Genomic DNA, 24,447 nt, shown 5'->3' with positions numbered 1-24,447 from the left:
ACTTGTTACACTTTAAGTACATTTATCAGATACTACTTTTGTAAGATTTTGAATGCAGTACTTTTACTCGCAATGAAGTATTTTGACAATGGTGTATTAGTAGCTATACTTTTACTCGAGTAAAGCATCATGGATACTTCTTCCAGCTCTGCATATGGTCTACAAAAAGAAACGTCTCCACCAGCAGCTGAATATGCTGCGTTCACGTCCTCCTGTAAAGCAAGGAGAGAAGACAGAGAATAAAAGTGGTTTATGATTTTATGAAAATCAGTAAAGGCAAGGGCAACTATATTGTATTTCCTTGCCAGTCATGTGAACCGTGTGTGTTCTCAAAATAACATTTGTCCGACACACCCTGAATGCAGCAGGACATTTTTATTAGAAATAGAAAGAGAAAGTGTTTTTTTACGGAGAGACATCGTAGAGACACGTCGATGATAAACGGAGAGATGAACATTTGGTCTGCGGGAATGTCTGAAGGTAGCCTCATTATGTTCTGCTTTGTGTTCCTCTATGAAACTGGTGTGTTTGATTCATTGTCAACACTTAATTGTCAAATGATTTGCAGCTGGCAGTGTATGAGTGATAGGCTACGATCGTCAAAAACTAATCAACATGGATTTATATAAATCCGGTCGGCAGTTTGTCTCCAACATGTGGTCCCCTCCTGGTAAGATATAGGCTATGTGCCGTTTATTTAGAGACTTACAATGTACATTCATAGCGTCATTTGCATTTTCCTCCAACAGCCATTAAGTACCATGGCTTGGAAAACCAAGGGTCAACATGTTACCTGAACAGTGTGCTGCAGGTGCTTTTTATGACCAAAGACTTCAGAGAAGCTGTGGAAAGGTGTGTTACAAAGTCAACTTCATGCCATATAATGCAACAGTATTGAGGGGGTATTCAGTGCAGCTTCGTATCTCATCACCACTGTGTTGTAACTGTGTGCAGGTACACCAGTGATCATCCTGACACTGAGCATATTGATCTTCAACTTAAATCCCTGTTTGGTGACTTAAAGTGTTATCCAGCGTACACCTATAAGATCACAAAGAAGCTGGGCATCAACGAGGGTACAGTATGATACCACACAGAGACACAGAGCCTTTAAAGAGGCTACCTACATTTGATCCAGTGTAGTATCCAATATCTAAGAATATAAATCAATAGCTCATTTTATTTTGTAAAATAAATACTCACTGATTTCTGCTCTGTTCCCCCTCAGTTTATGAACAGCAGGATGCTGCAGAGTACTTTGAGAAGATTTTAGCTAAGACCAGTGATGATGCATCGAAGGTAAAGAACTCACCACTGATACTGGAATCTGTACATTACAAGAAAAATACTTCAAATACAAGTATTTTTATGCTTTCAGATTTTTCACGGACAGCTGACACACAAGACCACATGTTCATCATGTGGTACCGAGACTGGTGCTGCTGGGCCCTTTTGGAATCTTCCTCTTGCATTGATGGCTTCCTGCGGTCAGAACTTTAGCGTGGTAAGAACCTGACAACCTGCACACTTTAAAGCATTTTTCTGTTGCGTGGAATCAACCTAATATGCCATCTTCCCTGAGACCACAAACCCATTAAACCGATAAGGAATGATGTCACAGACTTAACTTCAGACGCAAATGACACGAGTGCTTGTTTTTAGGTGAATGGCATTGAGAAGTATTTCAGAGAAGCGTCTCTCAATGGAGAAAACCAGATGTACTGCGAGAAATGTGATGACAAGTCTGATGCCACTACTGTGAGTAATAATAACGACATGTTTTTTTATGTATGTAGATCACATTACAGTCTACATACAGAGTTCACGGTGTTATAACTGCATAATTTATAATACATGCTGGGGACCTGTTTCTTCAGAAATGTGTAATAAAGCATCATCCAGAGGTTTTGATGCTGCTGCTGAAGAGGTTTGAGTTTGACTACTATTCTATGAGATATGTCAAAATCAACTGCACGGTGGACGTTCCCTGCACCCTGCAGATACCAGAGGTATGTTTATAGTATATTTAACTTTTTCATCATGACATATTTCATTCCTGAGTCTCATGTCTGTCATGTTTTCCACTGATGATCAGAATCAGCCCTATGAACTGTATGCGATGGTGGATCATTTTGGAGATCTCAGAAGTGGACATTACATTGCCACAATCAGACCTGAGGATGATGGGAGATGGCACAGCTTCAATGATAGATGTGTCACAGTGGTAAGAGCGATCACTTTAACTCGAGTGTTATCAAGACTTACATATAACAGTACAAATAAATATAATTTCATGTTTGTTCTCAACAGGCCAACTACAAGCCATTCCAGTTGGATCAGGTTGAGAAGTAAGTTTTAGTCTTTCTTTTCATTGCAATTATTTAGTACATGAACAGTCCCCTTCAGGATAAGTAATGTATTCCACCGCACTGTAACCGTAATGGCTGACCGAGGTTATTCTCCATCTTTACTGAATGGTAAATATGAATATAATATACCAATATTAATGTGTATTTTGCAACACCTACAGATCTATTCATACGGAGACCCTACATGTACATCACAATAAATGATATTTACATTGTCTAATTGTCTAAAAGTATCAATGAACAACATAAAGACCCTGTATAAAACACAAGCCAATTTTCTTGCTCTATTTAAAAATGACCTTTATCCCCACATTTCTCTCTCTAGATCCGACAGCGCTTATCTTCTGTTTTACAGGAAAAAGAAAGGTAAGATAGCAAACATGTACCTCATGGTTACTGTTGTTCATATTGCTTGGTACTTAGCCTAATTTAGTTTTATATTTATTTAACAGTACATGCTGCAGATACTCAAGACACCAGAGAGGAGTCTACTCAGTGTCAGGATGGGGTTGAGAAGACGGCAGGAGCAGGTTGTACCAATGCAGTGGATGTTTCCATCGGCAACAATCTGGAAACAGGATTTAGCAACTATGTCAATGACGAGTGGAGACGATCATCTTACCTCTCCAGTTCAGAGGATCGGCCCATTGGAGGTTATAACAGTCCAAACATTCACCAGGAGTGTAATGAGGAAAGGAAAGACATGAGGTATCACCTTCAAGATGACAATGCAGAAAAACAGAGAGATAAGGGGGACATGATAGCTTCAGATGAAGAAGCCATGACAGGTATTGCTGAGGCAGAAAACCAGAGCAAAAAGACAGAAATCTTATCCAGAGAAACTGAACTTGAAGAGAGTGTCGACGACCAGGGCGAGGACAGTGCAAGGCCAGATGACGTTAGCCACAGGAAGTCACAGGAGGGCGATGACATACACAACACGTCATGTCACGACTATAAACAGGGAGTCAGCAACACGCATCCTCAAAATGTTGACATGCAAAAAGACGAGGAACAAATGGCCGTGGAAGGTCATGAGGATGGATGGATAAAAGATGATGCACAGTCAGAAAGGAGAGGAATAGATTACCCCAACAGGTTTCCAGAGCATCAGTACCACGAAGAATTATATTATGTTAAACAAGACATGTATAAAGATGAGATGGGCACACAGGAAGTTGAAGGAAAGGATGTCCCCAAACCTGTTATTATAAGGTATTATAATGAAGACAAGGAAAGAACATCAGGGACAAGAAAGCTCTTGACCAAATATGACCTCTTCTATGAAAGAGTTGGTGATAGTAAACAGAGCCAATCTAAAATGAGCAGGTTGTATCAAAGCCCTGAGCAACAGAGAGAGGACATGGATGTGAAGGGAGACTTGGAGAGAGGGGGTGGTAAACAAGCACAAAGAAGAGAAACATCAGAGAGACACCAAGACTTCGGTCAGGATCGAGACGATCATATCTATCGAAGATCAGATGCTGGACAGAGCAGTTCAGAGCATTTTGCACAAACAACACAAACAGATGTTCATGTGACAGAAACACAAGATGGAGATAGAATGGAAGGAAGGTTCGATTCAGAGAAAGCACTTCATCTTCACGAGAGAATCCCTGTTGAGGAAATAAGGAAGACCCATAGTGGGGATGGAAAAAGAAGTGAGAGGAGGAACATGATAGACGCTGGAGAAGGAACTTCACACGCACGCGTTAGTAGTTGTGTAGAATATGATCGGGGGCATTCTGAAAACCTCTCAGGTCCAAAGACAGATGCAGAGGTCACATTGCCAGAGAAAGTAAGCCAATTAAATCTGAAGGACTCCAGAACCAAAGGCATGTCTGTGGCACAAGAACAAGCTGTTGGAATAAAACATGCAAAGAAAATAAAAGGTTTGAAGAAAATCAAATTACGGCGAAGCTCTTCCCCACTGAAGAAAAAGGGAAGCAAGAAAAAGAAACATACTTTTGGGTGGTTTTCCTCTTGCCTGAAAGGGCGGGGACATGCAGACCAGACTTCAGAGTCAGATTAAACAACATGCAGGAAAACTCAAGTTGTTATTTTACAAGAGTGCACGTCGTTGAGGTGCTCCACTCGTTTGTGTTTTTTTATTGATGCTTATTGATAATCACAATATTGCAGTCGAATCACAAATAGTTAGCAATCAGACAGAATGGGAAGTGCTTTAATAAAGTAGATGTTTTAGTTTAAGTGTCTGATGGTAGAACGTTTTGGTTGTTTAGTGTGGTTTATTTTTCTTGTTTTGGATCATGATAAAACAATTAAATAATAAAGAGGATTGTTTTAGATCAAAGGACTGATTTAGTTGAAATCTGTAATATAAAATAAACCCATTTAACTAAAGAAAAGGAAAACCAAGATAACACACGTTATGTTTCATTTAAAATGTGTTTTTGTTGCTCTTCTCAATTTCCCCAAATGTACAAATTATGCTTTGACAGAAATAGTCATCTTTATTTCATTTTTTTTTTATTGTTCAGCGAAAATGGCAATCAATGTAATATCTAATGTGTTTACAGACAAGAGATTCTATGAAGAAATACAATTCAAATGTCAATTTGTAGGAATTGCTGATGATTTAAACAAATAAAACATGTGAAAGACAAGCTTGTACATGCACTGTTTTTGTGGAAAGTTACAGGTTATGATGCTGCAGAGATTCCCTCATATTGTCCCATACAGGCTTGACATTTATAAGACAATTGAGTAAAATCACTTTATTTTCTTCTTTAACAGGGAAACAAAACAAAAGAAAACTTCAGGAAGGTCAACAGAAGAGGGGTCTATTTAAGCCAACAGACATGCAAAATATAATACATAGATAATATGATATTGATTTTAAATTACCTTTAAAATGTCTTACCTTTTATAGAAATAATTGTATTTTCGTAAAATAAAGCTCTCATTTTGAAGGATTTTTTTACCAGAAGTGAAGGTCCAAGGAACAGCGTGAACACATGAATAACGACGGATAAACGAGCAAATAATAACCAGTTATTTTGGTTGTTTAGCACCTGGCTAATTCTATGTGGTTTATTTTGTAGTTTTACAGAGTTTTGTGTCCATGCTTTTTAACTAGAAGAACTATATTAGCTCAAAGTAATGCATTCTGTTTGTTCACCTGTTGGGGGCAGTAGCTCGCCTGCTAATATAAGGAAATATAGCATAATGTACACCGATCAGCCATAACATTATGACCACAGACATGATGTGAAGAACAGTGATTATCTTGTTACAATGGCACCTGTAAGTTGCTGGGATATGTTAGGCAGCAAGTGAACACTTTGTCTTCAAAGTTGATGTGTTGGAAACAGGGGAAATGGGCAAGCGTAAGGATGTGAGCGACTTTGACAAGGGCCACATTGTGATGGCTAGACGAATGGGTCAGAGCATCTCCAAAACTGCAGCTCTTGTGGGGTGTTCCCGGTCAGCAGTGTGACCACTACCAGGTCCAGGTCCAAGGACCGGCAACAGGGTCATGGGCGGCCCAGGCTCATTGATGCACGTTGGGAGGGAAGCCTGGCCATGTGGTCCGATCCAACAGAAGAGCTACTGGAGCTCAAATTGATGAAACAGTTAATGCTGGTTCTGTTAGAAAGGTGTCAGAACACGCAGTGCTAGCAGTTTGTTGTGTCGGGTGCCCATGTTGACCTTTGTCCACTGCGGAAAGAGCCAACAATGGACACGTGAGCATCAGAACTGGACCTCGGAGCAATGGAAGAATGTGACCTGGTCTGATGAATCACGTTTTCTTTAGATCATGTGGATGGCCGGGTGCGTGTACATCGCTTACCTGGGGAAGACATGGCACCAGGATGCACTATGGGAAGAAGGCAAGCTGGCAGAGGCAGTTTGATGCGTCTAGGGCAGGGGTTCTCAAACGTTTTCATTCCAAGGACCACTTAACCAATAAAAAAACACTCGCGGACCACCTAACTCCACAAATATAAAAAGACACATCGTTTTTCTAGAACAGATTACAAATCGCCTGAAAATGGTACAAACAAGTGGCAACATGTGTGATGAAGGTGTTGCGCTGGGCTTTATCATGCAATCGAAACTTAACCTCGCTCCATTGCGGAGAAAGGTAAGATGGCAAACATGTTCATTATGCTCACTGATGCGCACTGTTCAGATTTCTACCTAAACTCATTTACACTTTTCTTCCAGTGCCTGCTGCAGGTACTCAGGACTTCAGAGAGGAGTCTACTCCTGGAGGCTCTCCACTCTCTACCTGGGAGACGCAGGACCAGAGTCCAGCTGAGAGGAGACATGCAGGAATAAGAACATCTAGACACACTTCGCCTGTAGAGAGTGTCTCCAACATGCGGTCCCCTCCTGGTAAGATAAAGGCTATGTGCTGTTTGTTTATAGACTTACCATTTCCACGCATAGTCTAATTTACAATTTCCTCCAACAGCCATTAAGTACCATGGCTTGGAAAACCAAGGGTCGACATATTACCTGAACAGTGTGCTGCAGGTGCTTTTCATGACCAAAGACTTCAGAGAAGCTGTGGAAGGGTTTGTTACAAAGTCAACTTCATGCCGTATAATGCATTTCAACAGTATTGAGATTATAAAATTCACTTTTGTATCTCTTCACCGATATTTCTTAACTTTGTGCAGGCTCCCCAGTGAAAATACTGAGCATATTGATCTTCAACTTGAATCCCTGTTTGGTGACTTAAAAAGTCGCACAGCAAAAACCAAAGACATCACCAAGAAGCTGGGCTTCCAAGACGGTACAGTGCAGTAGAGACACAGAACCTTTGAGGAAGCCACCTGTGTGGACCAAACTACTATTTAAGGTCCTTTCATTGCTTATTTTGAAAATACAAAACAAAAAAACACAAATATCTGCTCCTTCCCCCCTCAGTGCATGTAAGCCAGGATGCTGCTGAGTACTTTGAGAATATTTTAGCTCTGACCAGTCCTGATGCATCGCAGGTGAAGATCATTTTGTATTGAAGGGATTTTGTATATGTATTCGAAAATACTTGTTTCCGTGTCTGCATTGTTGTGCTTTCAGCTCTTTCATGGACTGTTGACACACAAGACCATATGTTCTGCATGCGGTACGGAGACGAGCACTGATGAGGGATGTTGGCATCTTCCTCTTGCATTGGTGGACAGTCAAAACTTTAACGTGGTAAGAATGTGACAACCTGCAAACTTCACAGCATTTTCCTCTCACCAGGATATTAACTTAATATGCAATTTCCCATCAGCCTGGCCCTAGAGGATTAAAAGCAGGAGTAAAGCACAGATAATATGAATATTTGGGATCTATCAAAAACTCTATGAGAATAGATTCGGCTGATCAGAATACCTGTAACGGAGCTGATTTCAGACGCAAATGACACGAGTGCTTGTTGTTAGGAGAAAGGCATTGAGGAGTTTTTCAGAGCTTCACATTTAAACGGAGAAAACCAGATGTACTGCGACGAGTGTGATGCCCGGTCTGATGCCACTACTGTGAGTAATGTGTACATGAACTCACCTTACATTGAAAGTGTACAGAAAGGTGTTATAACTGCATTATAATACATGCTGGGGACCTGTTTCTTTAGAAATGTGTAATAAAGCATCATCCAGAGGCTTTGATGCTGCCGCTGAAGAGGTTTGAGTTTGACTACCTTTGCATAACATATGTCAAAATCAACTGCACTGTGGACGTTCCCTGCACCCTGCAGATACCAGACGTATGTTTATAGTATATTTTATTTTTTCGGCCTTGACATATTTCATTTCTGATTCTCATGTCTGCCATGTTTTCCACTGGTGATCAGAATCAGCCCTATGAACTGTATGCGATGGTGGAACATTCTGGAGATCTCAGAAGTGGATATTACAGTGCCACAATCAGACCTGAGGACGATGGGAGATGGTACAGCTTCAATGATAAGAGTGTCACAGAGGTAAGAGTGATCACTTTGACTCAAGTGTTATCAAGCCTTGCATATAACGGTCTGAAACACCAAATTCATCATTTTATATTTGTTTCTTGTTTTTATCAACAGCTTCACTCCCAGCCATTCCAGTCGGATAAAGTTGAGAAGTAAGTTAGATTTTTGCTCCCACTCTCAAACCCAATTTGTCATATTTCCACCCTTACTGATGGGTGAAAACTATAAAAAAGCAATTCAATTTACGAATATCAAGTGTCTCTCCCAATATCTACAGATATGTCCACGCACAGACATGTATCCATGAGACATGCATGCACCAATGCACTCCTTTTATAAACATCGCACAAAAAGTAAGAAATGTGTGTTTGGTAGAAGATTTCTATGTTGCTTCTTGGGAATAAATCGTATACCGTTGGAAAGCCTGTTTATTTACCTTTCGCCACATTTGTGACGAACATGCATTTGTGGGATGAGCAGCAGAGCTGAGTGTGTGGGTTGCGGCCATGAAAAATGTGACAAATCTTCTCTGCCAATGCCAACAGCTTTTGTTTTCTGATGAGTCTTGATTGGTGGATTGGATGATTGAAGTGAAATAAAATACAAATATTGGCAATTTAACAATTTATTAATTTAAGGGCAGTCATGGCAGGCCTCCTGGCTGCCCTATCAGACCGGAGATTGGCTGCGTGCAATCTGTTCTGGATTGTCTGGGCAGAGAGCCGTCAAGATTTGCAAACCTCGACTGCAAATCTGTAGAAGACTGCCTACGGTTCCCAAGTGCTGACAGGATGAGGAAAGGGTCTCCTTGGGACGCCCGCTTTGTCACTGTCACTGCCTTCAGTTTGCAATAATCTACCAGACACAATTTCCTTACTTTTTGTGCTTAGTTCATATTTTATTTTATATACATATTTTATTTGTTCAGTATCTGCCTAAAGATAATAACCTCAAATAAACACATTTTTAACAGAAAGCCCCTGTATAAAACACAAGCCATATATTTTAATTTGAAAATGACCATACTTTCTTCCACATTCCTCTCACTAGATCCAGCAGCGCTTATCTTCTGTTTTACAGAAAAGAGAAAGGTAAGATGGCAAACATGTTCGTTATGCTCACTGATGTGCAGTGTTCACATTTCTTACCTAAACGAATTCACACTTTTCTTCCAGTGTCTGCTGCAGGTACTCAGGTCTTCAGACCTACCTGTGAGACCCAGGACCAGAGTCCAGCTGAGAGGAGAGAGAGAGAGAGGAGGACGAGGGGACAGCAGAAGAGGGCAAAGACCCTGCAGCCACTGCTTTCATCAACAGAGATGAAGGAAGAGGGATTAAAGACAAAGCCAGAGTTAAGTCTTGAAAAGCAGGGCGATCACCTGACATCTCTAATGTAGAGTCTAAGGAGGAAGGAAATGACTTAAGTGCAGAAAAACCGAGGGATGAGGGGAAAGTAAATATTGATGATGAGGATGACATGAGAGGAAATGCAGGAATGAAAGAATCTGGAAAAGGTAGGCGAGCAAAACATGGTCATTTTAAAAAACAAGACGAGAGCAGAGATGCACAGAGGAGGGAAAGTATATGTAAATAAACCCGCTTTGGTACAGAAAGAAGTATTGAGACAAAGATCATTCGAATAAAGACCAGTGAGAAACCCGCACAGCAGGAGCGCTTGTCGGATAATTTTTCCGATATGAAGCTGAGTGAGCCACAGAAACAAGGGACCAAGAGACACAAGAAGTTCATTCAAAGGGAATGTGACAACCAGTGCAATCAATTCAAATGCAGAAAGAAAGCCAAAAGTCTCTGACACACAAGAGCAGGCTGCTGAACATCAACATGCAATGGAAGAAATAGGTGAGGAAGAGAGTAAAAGTAGAGGCCATCATGCCCAACAGAAGAAAAACGGAAATGGAAAACAAAAGAAAACAACTTTGTGGATTTTTAACCCGTGGAAATATCCAGACCAGACTTCAGAGTCGGATTGAGACTAAATGCTTTGTTCATTGTTCAGTGTGATTAAGTGCAACAGATTATAATAACAAGCAGAAGGGAAATTAATAGAAATGTAAAGGCACTATTTCACAGTGTATTCGAATCTCACTGAGACTCAATGATCATACAATGTTTTTCTTTTGCTACAATTCTCTGTCCTATAGGTTTTGTTTTGAATGTGTTTACTTCTTCAGAGATTTATGAATAGATGGCACTAAGTGTTAAATCTAAAGAACAAAACATTCTCATACATTTCTCATAAATATAAATCCATGTATCAATAGTATTTTATTTGTGTTTGTTTTCCTATTTTCCTGTTAAGTACTATCTTAAATCAATAACGTCTTTTGCCGATTACAGTTGTAAACTATTGCTGCAATGCCCTCTGACAAATGTCTTAGATGCTTTTTTCAACCAAACTATTGTAGTCCTTTGTGACATTTGTAGGAATGGCTGATTATTTAAACAAATAAAAGAGATATGTGAAAGACATCATGCTTGTACATGCACTGTTTTTGTGGAAAGTTACAGGTTGTGATGCTGCAGATATTCCCTCATATTGTCCCATATTTATACAACATTTACTAAAATCATAGAAGACGTTGTGGTTTGACAGGGAAACAAATCAAAAGAAAAACTTCAGGAAGTTCAACTGAAGAGGGATCGATTAAAGCCAATAGACATGCAAAAGACAATATGTAAATAATATTTTATTGATTATACTGTAATACAATAAATATCTTTCTCCCAATATTCATTGTTTTTGGGGCAGAATCTTGTAACAATACTGTTTCTCACCCGAGATCATATGATATTGAACACTCTTTTATTCTTCTTCACATTTTTCACACTTTTTCTTAAACCTTACTGTTAGTTTTGTTGATTTAGTAAAGTATTTTTGTTTAGTTTTTTGTTTGTGTACAAGGAATATAATTACGTATTATTGATATTAAAATATATTTTTTTATAAACAAACACGGGCGAAGCGTGTAGCTGCGCGCCGGGAGAATTGAGTCCCCCGGCTTGCCGTAGCAGCTTCTCTTTTCCTCCAGCATGGCTGCCATCAGGAGCGGGGTTACTCCGGCTTGTTTAGCGAGATGTTTCCTGAGACAGAGTGGAAAACCGAGCCGGGGCAGCCCTCCCCCTTCAGACATATGGAACCACGTAAGTGTTGTTTACAGTTTCACACGTGGTACTTCATCCCTGCTTCTGAAACAAAGTCACAAACAGAGACTTTCCCCGGCTAACTAGCTAGCCGGTTAGCATCCTCTGCACAGTTACCAATGTCTTCTGTGTGACTTTGACACTGACAGCCTCTCTAGTGAAGACAGTATCTCTTATATTTCATGCAAATGCACCAGGCTTTTACCAAGAACAACGTATGCAGGGTTGCTAAAATTACAATAATACTTGTGTAGGTCCAGCAGGAGTTTATTGACGTTAATATGTAAGTATATGCTAGCAGGGCTCTGTTAGCAGCCGTTAGCTTTGTCAACAACTAGCACAACAATGCTGCTAAAGTACTGATGCTGATGCTAATGCTCCACATTTAGTATAACTATGTTCTAATATTGAAAACGGAATCTAAAACGTATAGTTCATACCCAGCTGATGTGTCCTGACCTGTAGGAATCAGCCAAAGGCCACTAGAGGTCATTGAGATGTATACTTTATAATAGGTAATCATCATAGAGTTAATCTTAATGCTCAGGGCCCAGGAGTTCAACACTTTTAATCTCAATCAGATCCGATCAGATTTTGAAATCCCATTTTGTGTGATCCAGGATCAGACAAGTCGGCCAAATGTTGTCCCTGGAGTTCAAAGCAATTCAGGATAGGATCACCCTGATCCAGATTACGATTTTTCAAGATGACTAGATCCTGAATATCAGTGCTTTAATCCTACCGATCTCCATCTAGTGGATATGAAATATAATACAAGGAAGACAAGAGACCACATTGCAGAGACATCTATTGTCCGCAATTACTTTTGAAAGGTGATGATAGATGATGGACTTTTTTTTTGTTGAAGATATTTTTTATTTAATCTAAATTGCATTTGTGATCTTTGTTGTGATACTTTTATGAGCATAAACATTTATGTCATCAACATTTGGTTGAAAACAAAATAGGCCACCACAAATGTGAGCAAAAAATGGAAAAATAAAATGTATTTCCCATGAAGGCTAAAAATTGTGTATTATTTCAGTTAGCAAAGGTTGCCATCTAATTTTTAAATTGAAACATATTTTAAAATAAATGGTACAGTACATTTTGCTTTGATAATCCACTGGAAATTCACCCCTCTGGTGGGATCAGGATAATCCAGTTTTTTGGGATCAAACTGATCCCAATCCTGTGTTGTCGGTTTGAACTACCCGTTTTGAAGATTTGATCCAGATTAAAGCTTGGATTGGATTTCCTGATCTGATCGGATATCAAAGTGATCCTTATCCTGTTTTTTGGTTTTGAACTCCCCAAAATCCAAATCTGATCTGATCAGATAAGGATTAAAAGTTTTGAACTCCTGGGCCCAGATCATTTAATCAATTTCTCAAAGTGTAAATCCTTCATTGTGAACATATGATCTTGATCGCATGGCTCGCATGAATGTTAAACTCATCTTATGGTGTAAAAACATCCGTTTTAATTCATTATTGCCCGAAGAAAGAGGATCAGTATACACAATCAGTATTCTTAATTCACAAAGCACTTAAAACAAATAATTATTGACGAAATGAAGGAAAATATACTGCAAAGACACTAGTGCTTATTAATGATGCAATAATTCAAAATAAAATAAAAAGCTTAAAGGAAAAGGTGATTTACAGATTCACAATTAAGGTTTTGTTACACTAAGCATTCATATCTGGTTCTTCTATGGATCAGGTCACCTTAATATATACATTTCAAATGTATCTGTAGTTTGCAGGTTTAAACCCCAAACTAATCATTATTGTTATTGCATTATCATTACACCTTCTTTTGTATATAATGTTTAGTTTGTTGTTCAAAATGCACCATAAAGGTCAATACAGTACATCGCTACCCTCCCCTGGATTTGCAAAGAAGTTCAAGAGGGGTGGATCATAACGTCTTGGAGGTTGTTTTGTAATTAGTTGATTTGGGTAATGCAAGAACCACTTCTCAGAACCCATTGCTAGCTTCATCAGACCCACAATGCATACATTCATAACCTAAAGGAATAATGGTTCTTCAAAACATGTCTTTTCAATTTTGTGTCAAATTATCGTTAGATTTTTCTGCATTAATCACAATGTATCCAGGTAGCGTTAGCGATTGAATCCAAGTGATGATATGACAGAGCCCTCATATGTGTCATCAGGTTGTAGTAGTTGTAGTAGTTTATTAATGTGTATGTGGCTGACACTGCCCTTCTCTTCTACTCAGCGGTTGCTCCAGAAGTCCCATCTGCACACAGTGTTTGAGAGCCGCAGTCCTGCTGCCAGGACTCTGCTGGGCCGCACACAGAACAGGAAGTTCCTCTGGGTGAACGCTGTGGCCGTCAGACACAACAGCTCACAGGTGAGACGGCACATGGTGAAGTATCTGTCAATCAGAAACGGCTGCACATCACTAACATCAAACTCATCCTCAGTCGAAAGCAAAAGGAAATAGTATTATATTCGTTTTTTAACCACAGAGTTAATAACACATTCGGATATATAGAGATGGCTTGTCTGGAGGAATAACCAGAATTTACAATATGGGTCTATTTTTATTACCCTGTTGTGTACAGGGAAATATTAAGTACATTTTGAAATTGACCAAAGGCTCGAGTTCTGTATTTTGAATTTAGCAGTTTCCACCTTCTTTAGCATGTTTTTATTAATTTAGACACATCATTGCTCACACACTGGACACCTGAGCACTTCATATTTATAATCAGTTTTTGTTCAGCCATTTTCTTTTGTTGCACTGAAGCCTTCCGTGTTTACAGTGATTCTATATTGAAATTATTGAGGTCTATCAATTATAAAAATATGTTTGTGGTCTGACTGAGATTTCAAAATGCAACAAATCCTCAAATTGAACAGCTGCTTGAAATCGTACCTTGTTTTTAATATTATCACCAGATCCTGCCCGAGGATGTAACCACGGCAACTTCTGAAGCCCTTCGTGTCCTGCAGTCCTCCCCCCTCATCACACAACCAATCACAGAACAGGTAGCTGAGACGACATGTGAAGTCAGATCTAAGGCCTTTAGTCACCTTCTAACTTGATCTGATTGCATTTTAATTGTTATTTTCAGATCCTGGTTGAAACTGTTTCCACGGCGGCACCATTGGTCAACACATCTCCTCCTCCAGTGTTGGATTCCTCCTCTGAGCTTCTGTCCGCTGACTCTGCCGTTGTTTTATCGCAGTCGTTCACTGAGCAGCTGGCTGATGTCGCGCCGACTGCAGCTGAGGTCCTGCAGGCGGTGGCGGCAGAACCCAGATTAGTGGAGCTGGGATTGGGCTCCTACACCCCGGTGGGGCTGGTCCAGAACCTGCTAGAGTTTGCTCACATGGATGTCGGTTTGCCCTGGTGGGGGGCCATCGTCGTAGGTGAGCAACACTAACAATCAGTCACTCAAGCGATTCAAACTGCGTCTTTCAAGGCTTCAAGGCTTTTATTGTCATGTGTGCATAGCTACAGCGTAGTTATGACAATGACAACCGTAGGTCACAGGCTCCTCCAACAGTGCAACACAATAAGACAGATACAATAGTACAGGTACATAAAGTATAATATAAACAGTGCAGAATAGTCTATATACAGTAATTGGAATATTGATATATATGAGTTGCAGACGGATGAATGTTATGGATGTTGTTTCAGAAGTTCAGGTGTTTAATAGTCTTATGGCCTGTGGGATGAACCTGTCCCTGAGTCTGGTGGTTTTAGACCTGATGCTGCGGTAAGTACGTCCACTGTATTTCCTGTGTCCTTTCTTACCATCCTCTTCTTCCTGTTATCCCTCCCTCTCCTTTAGGAACGGTGTTTGCTCGTCTGGCCGTGTTCCCGGTCATCGTGAAGGGCCAGAGGGAGGCGGCCAAGCTGAACAATGTTCTGCCCGAGCTGACCAAACTGAATACCAGGATGAGCGAGGCCAAAAGCAGTGGAAACAAATTTGACTGTAAAACATCTTCTTCTTTTAAGTCACAATAGAGATGTTTTTTATTTATTAGTTTGCGCATGTAGAACAAAATCTGGTTTTAGCTTCGTCATGACCTGTTGTTTGCTGTTACAGTTGCCAAGGCCTACTCTGACCTGAACTTGTTCCAGAAGAAGCACGATGTCAACCCTCTCCGTGGATTCCTGGTACCTTTGATTCAGGTCAGTTAATAATAATAATAATAATAATTTCAATTTATATAGCGCCTTTCACGAAACCCAAGGACGCTTTACAATGGGAAGTAACAAAACAAAAGGTAATAATAAACATACAGAGCAATAGCAGGAAATAAGTGACTGTAAATTAGTTGAGGCCAAAGGCCTGAGTGAACAGATGGTGTTTGAGGTGTTTTTTGAAGGTGTCCAGAGTGTCTGCATTCCTGATTGCAGAGGGCAGAGAATTCCAGAGGGTGGGGGCTGCGACACTGAAGGCTCTGTTGCCAAATGTTTTCAGCTTGGAGCGCTGGATGGAGAGCAGCCCTTTGTCAGAGGACCGCAGGTGACGAGAGGGGGTGTAGGGCTGAAGGAGGTCAGAGATATATGGAGGGGCTAGGGAGTGGAGAGATTTGTAGGTTAGCAGGAGGAGTTTGTACTGGATGCGTGACTTGACCGGGAGCCAGTGAAGGTGGATGAGGGTAGGGGTGATGTGTTGCCAGGGCTTAGTGTGGGTGAGGAGCCTGGCTGCAGAGTTCTGGACGTACTGGAGCCTGTCCAGGGCTTTGCTGGTGACCCCGAACAGAACTCCATTGCAGTAGTCCAGACGAGAGGAGATGAAGGTATGAATTAATGTTTCTGCAACGGGGTCGGGGAGAGAGGGCCGGAGTCTGGAGATGTTTCGTAGGTGAAAGAAAGCAGTTTTGACAGTAGACCTGATGTGGGAGTTGAAGGTGAGGCTAGAGTCCAGAGTGACGCCCAGGCTGCGAACCTCAGGGGGAAGGGTGGATGGAGCCGCCATCGATGGTGAGGAGCAGATCTCCAACCTTCCGGAGCAGTGTTTTTGGGGCCACAACCATGAGCTCTGTTTTGTTATTGTTGAGTTTAAGTAGATTTTTTGACATCCAGGCTTGGATGTTGCTGAGGCAGTTGACAAGTGACAGTGGGGGTAGCTGGGATGATGGATTGGTACTGATGTAGAGTTGGGTGTCGTCGGCATAGGAGTGAAAGTTGAGACCATGTCGGCGGATGATTTCACCGAGGGGCAGCATGTAGATGTTGAATAGAAGGGGGCCGAGCACTGAACCTTGCGGCACACCTTGGTTCACAGGGGCTGGGGGAGAGCTGTATTTTCCGATGGTCACAAACTGTTGCCTGTTGGAGAGGTAGGAATGGAACCAGGAGAGGGCTGTACCAGAGAGGCAAAGGTAGACGGATAGGCGGTTGAGTAGGATAGTGTGGGAGACTGTGTCGAATGCGGCGGAGATGTCCAGGAGGATGAGGATGCTGACGAGGCCTGAATCGGCGGCTATGAGGAGGTCATTGGTTATTTTAATAAGGGCCGTCTCTGTGCTCTGGTTGGATCTGAAGCCTGATTTGGAAGGAATTAATGTCTTTATCCTGGTTATATCCATATATATAAAGTATGTATAATTTGTCAAAGCAGACATCATTTTCACGTCTGTATTTCTATTCAGTTTACTTTTGTGGAAAGAAAATTGCATTTAGACGAAGACTTGTTGTTCACATAACTGTGTGTCACCTTCATATTTGTAAAAATATTGATGATATGGCTTAAAGGTCACCTATCATGCTATTTGTAGGCAATAGCATAGGTCGCAGATATATAAAAATAGATAAAAAAACATGTCTATGAAGTGTTTTGCTCAAAATACCAAACAGATCACCCATTCTAGCCTCATATCCCTCTGTTTCACTTCCTGTTTCAAAAGTGCTGATTTGGGGTATAAAGCTTTAAAAAAAAAAAATGTATTCAAAATAAAAAAGGAGGGGGCTGAGCTCATGCAGGACCCGGCAGCTACTGTCTAAACTAAATACTGCGGTGATGAAATGCCATATCATGGATTATCAAGGATTATTTCTGAAACAGTCTGGAGCTCAAAGGCTTTCTCTCTTGCCGGTTATACCACAAGGTGAGTTCCTTTTGTATTTCCTGCTAACACACATGCTCTCCAGTACAGGTTAGCTCTGAGTGTTAGCGATGCTAATGTAAACACCGACCATATTACGTCCAAAACAGTCGGGCATTGTTTCTGATAGCAACTTTCTGATTGGGCTGTGGGTCCGCATTTCAGATATTACGTCATATCGGACCAAATCTGTATCCGCTCGTTGTACCCTCGTTTTTAGAGATTTGGGTACGGAGGAAAAGAGAGAGGGTTTTATTTTCTGTTGCTGCGTGATTTCCCTGACACACCGGGGACACATGTTTATATATAAAAGACATCAAAAAGTGCATTTTGCATGATAGGTCCTCTTTAATATTTCTCCGTTTAGTATGAATCCATTTAGTTTGCCACATATAACCATATAAGCCTTATAAGGCATCCAGTGAAATGTAATTCAGCATCTTCCTTCAACGTGTGCATTAAAAAGAGTTTACAAAAATTAGAAATAGCAACAATATTTGTGTATGATTACAGTTTTGCAGTTCATGTGCTGTCAGGATAAATCCCTCATGTGTTCCTCCAGGCCCCAGTCTTCATCTCCTTCTTCATCGCACTGAGGAAGATGTCTGAACTGCCGGTGCCCAGCATGCAGAGCGGAGGCCTGCTCTGGTTCCCCGACCTGACGGCAGCAGACCCTTTTTACATCCTCCCTGTAATCGTCACAGGAACCATGTTCTTCATCCTGGAGGTCAGCGGGCTTTGACCTAACTTGCCGTAAAGAAAGAAAGATAACTGAAAAGTCATATCAACAGGATTATGTTGTTTTATTCACTGCTTTGTCTGTTTTAGCTTGGTGCTGAGTCCGGTGTCGACAACCCCAACCTGAGAACCATGAAGACTGTGTTCAGGATCATGCCTTTTGTCATCCTTCCTTTCACTATCAACTTCCCCACGGTCAGTCAGCTTATTGTTTTAACTTCACCTTACATCATACGCCGCAGCCGTTTAATACCGATCCTTTTCTCCTCTACCAAACCTCAGGCGGTGTTCACCTACTGGCTGACCTCCAACTGCTTCTCTCTGGGTCAAGTCGTCCTGCTCAGACACCCATTGGTCAGAGAGAAGTTAATGATCCCGGCAAGGATCGAGCACCCAACCTCAGCCGTGCCCCAAAATGAGGGTTTAATCGCAAGCCTCAAGAAGGGTTGGTATCTAAACTCTACATCCAACTGATTGCATTTGATGGATTCATTTTTGTTTTAGTAGAATAAGTCAATTATTAAGTTGTGTCCATGGTGTAACTTTGGTTTGGTTTCCAGGCTGGAATAACGCTCAACTGGCCCAGCAGCTGTCAGAAAGGGAAAGAAGAATCAATAATCATCTGGAGATCGCTTCTAAAGGTCAGTATGTCCAAGGTGTGCAGGTGGAAAAGTACATTTGCATATGATATAATGTGGCTTGAATGATATGATGATATATGATGTGTATGTAAAAGTGCATCATAATTGACATACATGAAGAATAAAGTTGTATAACACTGAATAACTGTAATGACATAATATCCTGTTGGATTATTAGCCCTGACAAATCAATAGTCTGCTTATTTAAATGCTGTTATTCAATAATGTGCACAACAAAATGAAGTGGTTTTGATGTAGAAACGGCAGATGTGCTCCCCCTTGTGGCCATACATTGGTATTACAACAATAAGACAGAAACAAAATAATATAATAAAGAAGTAACTCTGACATTAATGGGATTATGGGCCTCAAAAAGAGCAAATAGTGTGAGAAAATGAATCCATAACTTGAAATATACTTAAAATGTAAACAAATCTTGGTGGATATTCATTTGTGCGTATAGGTTAAGGCCTGAACTGATTGCAACTAAGTAGACATTCCAGTTTTCATGACGGTGCAATTAATATTTTGTGTTTTTGGACTGTAGGACGGACAAAATTAGACATTTGATTGAACAATATTTACTGACATTTTGTTGACCAATTAAGTATTTAAGAAAACAATTGATAGATGCAGGCTACAAGGATCTAGGAGCATGATTGTGTCTGGTGTCAAGGCTTTGGCACTTTCTGTGTGGTCTGAAACTCAATATTTGTATACGTCTTCTCTTTATGTTTCTCTGCAGGTCCACTGAGGCAGACTTTTCACCACAATCCTCTGCAGCAGCCGACCCCCCCCGTAGCCGCAGCGTCAGCTAAAGCAAAGCCAGCTGGCAAGGCGGAAAAGCCATGGAAGGACACTGTTGAATAGATCAGACTGATGATGATTTTTGTAAATATTTATGTATGGACAAGAGGACAGTGTGGGAGGAAAGGGTTGTCATTATGTATTATTCTAATTAAATGTGAAATATGCCTCAAAACAACATTTTTGGTGTGTATTGTTGTGATTTCTGAGTACACAATAGTAGAGCTGTCGACCAATCAGTTAATTGATCAGCGCCTCTTACCATTGTCTCCTTTCATGAAGTTATCTGACTTGATTGAATGATTACATTTCCAAAAATGTCAAGTCTGGAAATCAGTCATTTTTGCAAATATGTATTTCATGTGTTTTAATTAATTTAAAAATGTGAAGTGCTCTGTTTGTCTTGATTCTAGCATAATGTAGAAATTATACTAAATATTTTAAATCCGAGAATGTACGATATACTTTATAGTAGCCTTGTAGAGTAGAGTTTGGAAATACAGTAAAGTAGTTGTACGTCAGAAGTCTTCAGTAGTTATGCTTCAGTAGAGTACTAATTATTTGAAGGTGCACAAATCACCCAGTGCCCTAAACAAAATAAAAGTACACAAATATAAAAGGTACATTGACAATAAACAAAAACAGCAAGAAAAATACATGTTACTATTAAATAATAGTAACATGTATTTGTGTTGTTTTAAAGGCCAATAAAATTGCCATATTATCTTTAAATATTTAAATAATGTACACTGAAGACGGGCGAAGCGTGTTGCTGCGCGCAGGGAGAATTGACTCCTCCGTCTTCCCGTAGCAGCTTTGCTTTACCTCCAGTATGGCTGCCATCAGGAGCGGGGTGACTCCGGCTTGTTTAGCGAGATGTTTTCTGAGACAGAGTGGAAAACCGAGCCGGGGCAGCCATCCCCCTTCAGACATATGGAACCACGTAAGTGTTGTTTACAGTTTCTCACATGGTACTTCATCCCTGCTTCTGAAACAAAGTCACAAACAGACTTTCTCCAAGCTAACTAGCTAGCCGGTTAGCATCCCTTGCACAGCCTTCTGTTTGACTTTGACACTGACAGCCTCTAGTATTTAACCCAACTGACCAAACACCAGGTTATGAAACAAAAACAAAGTGGGCAGTGTTGGCAAAAGCACTGTCATGCGTGCATACGCGTTTATGCAATAACTTTATTTTGTTTTATGTGTTATGTATATTTATGTTGCATTGTTGGAGAAGCCTTTTGATTTCCATTGCAATAACCACACCGTAGCTGTGCATATGACTATACAACCTTTGCACTTTAAGGTTTTGGACAGTGCAAGACACCATATAGTGCAATAAGTACATAAATACCACCCCATGGATTTATGTGACACAGTAACAGTAGGTTGTAGTAGTTTCTTAATGTGTATGTGGCTGACACTTCCCTTCTCTTTTACTCAGCGGTTGCTCCAGAAGTCCCATCTGCACACAGTGTTTGAGAGCTGCAGTCCTGCTGCCAGGACTCTGCTGGGCCGCACACAGAACAGGAAGTTCCTCTGGGTGAACGCTGCGGCTGTCAGACACAACAGCTCACAGGTGAGACGGCACACATGTGAACAGGTTAATCATAACATAGCTGTTGAGCAGAATCAGTTAACTTGATATTGACAGATCCCACCTTAGGATGGAACCACGACGACTTCACTGTTGGACGCTTCTGAAGTCCTTCCTGTGCTGCAAACCTTCCCCGTCTCTCTGCCTGCTGATCCCACCCCCATAGTCACACAACCAATCACAGAACAGGTAGCTGTGACTACATCAAAAGTCAAATTTAAAGACTTTAGTCAGCTACGAACTCTATATGATTCCATTTTTGTTTTCTGTTTTGTCGCAGTCGTTCACTGAGCAGGTCGCTGATGTCTCTTCAACGGCAGCGGAGGTCCTTCAGGCTGTAGTCACAGAACCCAGTTTAGCGGCGCTGGGATTGGCCTCACGCACACCAGTGGGGATGGTCCAGAACCTGTTAGAGTACATTCACATTGACCTTGGAATACCCTGGTGGGGGGCCATCGTCATAGGTAAGCAACACCAGATTAGACATTCTCTGGAAAAGTAGTAAAGCATATCAGAATTCATATCTGTTTGAAGGTGGTTTACATGTGTATGCAAGTGTGCTTGAGAGCATTCTAGATGTGTGTTTGAGACTGTTTCACATGTGTGTTTGCGGGACTGTATCATGTGTGTATGAAAGCATTTCACATGGGTATATGAGAGCGTTTCTCGTGTGTTTACGAAATGTTTCATATGTGCGTATAAGAGCATTTAACATGTACGTAATGGCACGTGTCCCATGAGTGTATGTAAGCCTTTCACATGTGTATATGAGAGCGTTTAATATTTCCTTTCTTTCTCTTCCTCCCTCCCTTTCCTTCAGGAACGGTGATAGCCCGTGTCGCCGTGTTCCCGGTCATCGTGAAGGGCCAGAGGGAGGCGGCCAAGCTGCACAATGTTATGGCCGTGTTTGGCAGACTGAATAACAGGATGAGCGAGGCGCAAAACAGTGGAAACAAATTAGAATGTAAAATCTGGTTCTTCTTCTACATCTCATTTGTCTTTTGAGCCACGATTTAGAGTTCTGTTTGTGCTCGTGAAGACATCCAGCTTCAACGACTTGTCATGAGCGGTCCTTTCTATGTTTCAGTTGCCAAAGCCTACTTTCAGCTGAGCTTGTTCAAGAACAAGCATAATGTGAATCCTCTCCGCGGATTCATTGTACCTTTGATTCAGGTCAGTTTTTCTCTCTATCCCCAAATGTGAGGGAATTTAGTCCATTACTGAATGTAAGTACAATTTCAGGTTACTTTGACTTAACTTTACTCTCGTACTCCACTACATTTTGGATCTCACTACTGTACTCTATACTCCACTACATTTATTTTTTAAACATTGAGATCTAATAACATGTTAACATATCTATTGGCAGTTAACAAAGTAATTAAAATAGCACCAGCTTTACCGTCTGTAATGCATCGGGATCATAATCCGGTAATTTAATAAATATTCTGAAATGGGCCATAATGCCTAATGAGTACTTTCACTTTTAATAGTTTAATATACTTTAATGCCAATACTTTGAAATTTGAGTTAACAGAGTTATTTTTAATTAACTAAGTGTCCTTGATTAAAGCACGTAATTCTATACATTGGCCTTTTGTTGAGACTAGATTACAGGAAATGCTTCATGTGCCACCTGCTGTTCACATTAAATACTGCAGTGCTGCCAACTGTGCGGAAGTGGGACCTTCACATTTCTAAAATCATTTCCTCTGTTAAGTTATACTACATTTAGTTAGTCATGGTACAATTCTGGTCAAATGTAATCCAAAATGTACCTGCATCAAACAGAAAATAGAAAGGGTAATACTATGTGTTTTATTGATGATCACTTAATACCATCAGGATAAATCCCCATGTGTTCCTCCAGGCCCCAGTCTTCATCTCCTTCTTCATCGCGCTGAGGAAGATGTCTGAACTGCCGGTGCCCAGCATGCAGAGCGGAGGCCTGCTCTGGTTCCCCGACCTGACGGCAGCAGACCCTTTTTACATCCTCCCTGTAATCGTCACAGGAACCATGTTCTTCATCCTGGAGGTCAGCGGGCTTTGACCTAACTTGTCTTACAGAAAGACATTAAAGAAAGAACGTCAAATAATCACCGCATTGTCTCTTTATCTTTTAGTTTGGTGCCGAGTCTGGTGTTGAAAACCCCCAACTGCGACACTTGAAGACTGTGTTCAGGATCATGCCTTTCGTCGTCCTCCCGTTCACGATCAGCTTCCCCACAGTGAGTCCGTTTACTGTCTGAACCTCAAATCACATCTTACATACTGTAGGTAGCAAATGCATCAACCCTTTTCTCCTCTACCAAACCTGAGGCGGTGTTCACCTACTGGCTGACCTCCAACTGCTTCTCCCTGGGTCAAGTCGCCCTGCTCAGACACCCATTGGTCAGAGAGAGGTTAAAGATCCCGGCGATGATCCCACACCCAATCCCAGCCAACAGCGACGGCTTATTGGAAAGCATCAGGAAAAGTAGGTGTCCGAACGATTTAACGATTTAAGGCCAAGTCAGTTGTCTTACATGTTGGAAATGTCTCGTCTGCAGGCTGGAAAAACGCTCAAATGGCCCGAGAGCTGGCAGAGAAACAAAGAAGAGTTTAAAATCATCTGGACCTCGCTGCTTAAGGTCGGTTCATCAGCTTCACATCCACAGATTGTATTCTTATTGTGGCTTTATTTCAGTCGCTAAGAAACTCCTGGATGTCATTTCTCCAAATGAGGATAAAGGATAATAAAAAGTGCTATCAGACATCTCTTTATTTTTCTCTGCAGGGCCACTGAGGCAGACTTTTACCCACAATCCCCAGCAGAAACACCCATGGCTGCAGCGTCAGAAAGACGGAAAAGCCTGCTGGCCAGGCAGAGCAGACTGAAAGTGATTTATGTAAATATTTACGATAGGAAGAGATGACGGCGAAGGAGACAATTGTAATTATGTAATCAATAATGATGTGTATTACAGTAGTAATTAAAATGTCAAGTCATTTTCAAAACAGCCACTTTGGGGAGTGTAATGTTTTATTATTTTCATGAAACTTAGCTGCAATGATGACGAGTCAACTTATCAATGAGTGGATTGGCCCTAAAATAATGCTGT

The 24,447-nt window shown here is 41.0% G+C and overlaps 3 protein-coding genes across 3 annotated transcripts; all 3 read left to right on the top strand.

The window, feature by feature from the left end:
• Window positions 1-391: 391 nt before the first annotated feature.
• On the top strand, window positions 392-4,996 carry LOC117463857 (uncharacterized). The gene is made up of 12 exons (XM_034106340.1): window positions 392-480; window positions 569-670; window positions 750-852; window positions 955-1,076; window positions 1,229-1,299; window positions 1,379-1,504; window positions 1,663-1,758; window positions 1,878-2,009; window positions 2,096-2,224; window positions 2,311-2,348; window positions 2,695-2,735; window positions 2,822-4,996. Exons 2-12 carry the CDS (start codon window positions 616-618, stop codon window positions 4,399-4,401), a joined length of 2,493 nt encoding a protein of 830 aa, XP_033962231.1. The 5' UTR covers window positions 392-480; window positions 569-615; the 3' UTR covers window positions 4,402-4,996.
• A 6,313-nt stretch (window positions 4,997-11,309) lies between these two features.
• On the top strand, window positions 11,310-19,926 carry LOC117463335 (mitochondrial inner membrane protein OXA1L-like). Its single transcript, XM_034105526.1, has 11 exons — window positions 11,310-11,459; window positions 13,707-13,841; window positions 14,393-14,482; window positions 14,569-14,866; window positions 15,295-15,438; window positions 15,553-15,638; window positions 18,123-18,287; window positions 18,389-18,493; window positions 18,581-18,743; window positions 18,859-18,939; window positions 19,685-19,926. The coding sequence occupies exons 1-11, from the start codon at window positions 11,349-11,351 to the stop codon at window positions 19,807-19,809; spliced, it is 1,503 nt and encodes a 500-aa protein (XP_033961417.1). The 5' UTR covers window positions 11,310-11,348; the 3' UTR covers window positions 19,810-19,926.
• Window positions 19,927-20,539: 613 nt separating this feature from the next.
• On the top strand, window positions 20,540-24,345 carry LOC117463337 (mitochondrial inner membrane protein OXA1L-like). The gene is made up of 11 exons (XM_034105529.1): window positions 20,540-20,689; window positions 21,194-21,328; window positions 21,416-21,535; window positions 21,627-21,810; window positions 22,167-22,310; window positions 22,434-22,519; window positions 23,217-23,381; window positions 23,470-23,574; window positions 23,666-23,822; window positions 23,896-23,976; window positions 24,123-24,345. Exons 1-10 carry the CDS (start codon window positions 20,579-20,581, stop codon window positions 23,949-23,951), a joined length of 1,263 nt encoding a protein of 420 aa, XP_033961420.1. The 5' UTR covers window positions 20,540-20,578; the 3' UTR covers window positions 23,952-23,976; window positions 24,123-24,345.
• Window positions 24,346-24,447: the final 102 nt, after the last annotated feature.

Source organism: Pseudochaenichthys georgianus, chromosome 18 (assembly GCF_902827115.2).
Source record: "Pseudochaenichthys georgianus chromosome 18, fPseGeo1.2, whole genome shotgun sequence".
NCBI classification, from domain to species: domain Eukaryota; kingdom Metazoa; phylum Chordata; class Actinopteri; order Perciformes; family Channichthyidae; genus Pseudochaenichthys; species Pseudochaenichthys georgianus.
Note: the sequence above shows the minus strand (reverse complement) of the source record. Positions and strands in the feature narration are given on the sequence as shown.

Excerpts from the sequence above, each read along its gene's own strand:
- LOC117463857 (XM_034106340.1), top strand. The coding sequence starts at position 616 with ATGGATTTATATAAATCCGGTCGGCAGTTTGTCTCCAACATGTGGTCC. Across the intron at positions 853-954 it reads TTCAGAGAAGCTGTGGAAAG|GTACACCAGTGATCATCCTG; the intron begins GTGTGTTACAAA and ends AACTGTGTGCAG. Across the intron at positions 2,736-2,821 it reads GTTTTACAGGAAAAAGAAAG|TACATGCTGCAGATACTCAA; the intron begins GTAAGATAGCAA and ends TTTATTTAACAG.
- LOC117463335 (XM_034105526.1), top strand. The coding sequence starts at position 11,349 with ATGGCTGCCATCAGGAGCGGGGTTACTCCGGCTTGTTTAGCGAGATGT. Across the intron at positions 18,494-18,580 it reads TCACTATCAACTTCCCCACG|GCGGTGTTCACCTACTGGCT; the intron begins GTCAGTCAGCTT and ends ACCAAACCTCAG. Across the intron at positions 18,940-19,684 it reads TCTGGAGATCGCTTCTAAAG|GTCCACTGAGGCAGACTTTT; the intron begins GTCAGTATGTCC and ends GTTTCTCTGCAG.
- LOC117463337 (XM_034105529.1), top strand. The coding sequence starts at position 20,579 with ATGGCTGCCATCAGGAGCGGGGTGACTCCGGCTTGTTTAGCGAGATGT. Across the intron at positions 21,536-21,626 it reads CACAACCAATCACAGAACAG|TCGTTCACTGAGCAGGTCGC; the intron begins GTAGCTGTGACT and ends GTTTTGTCGCAG. Across the intron at positions 22,520-23,216 it reads TCATTGTACCTTTGATTCAG|GCCCCAGTCTTCATCTCCTT; the intron begins GTCAGTTTTTCT and ends GTGTTCCTCCAG.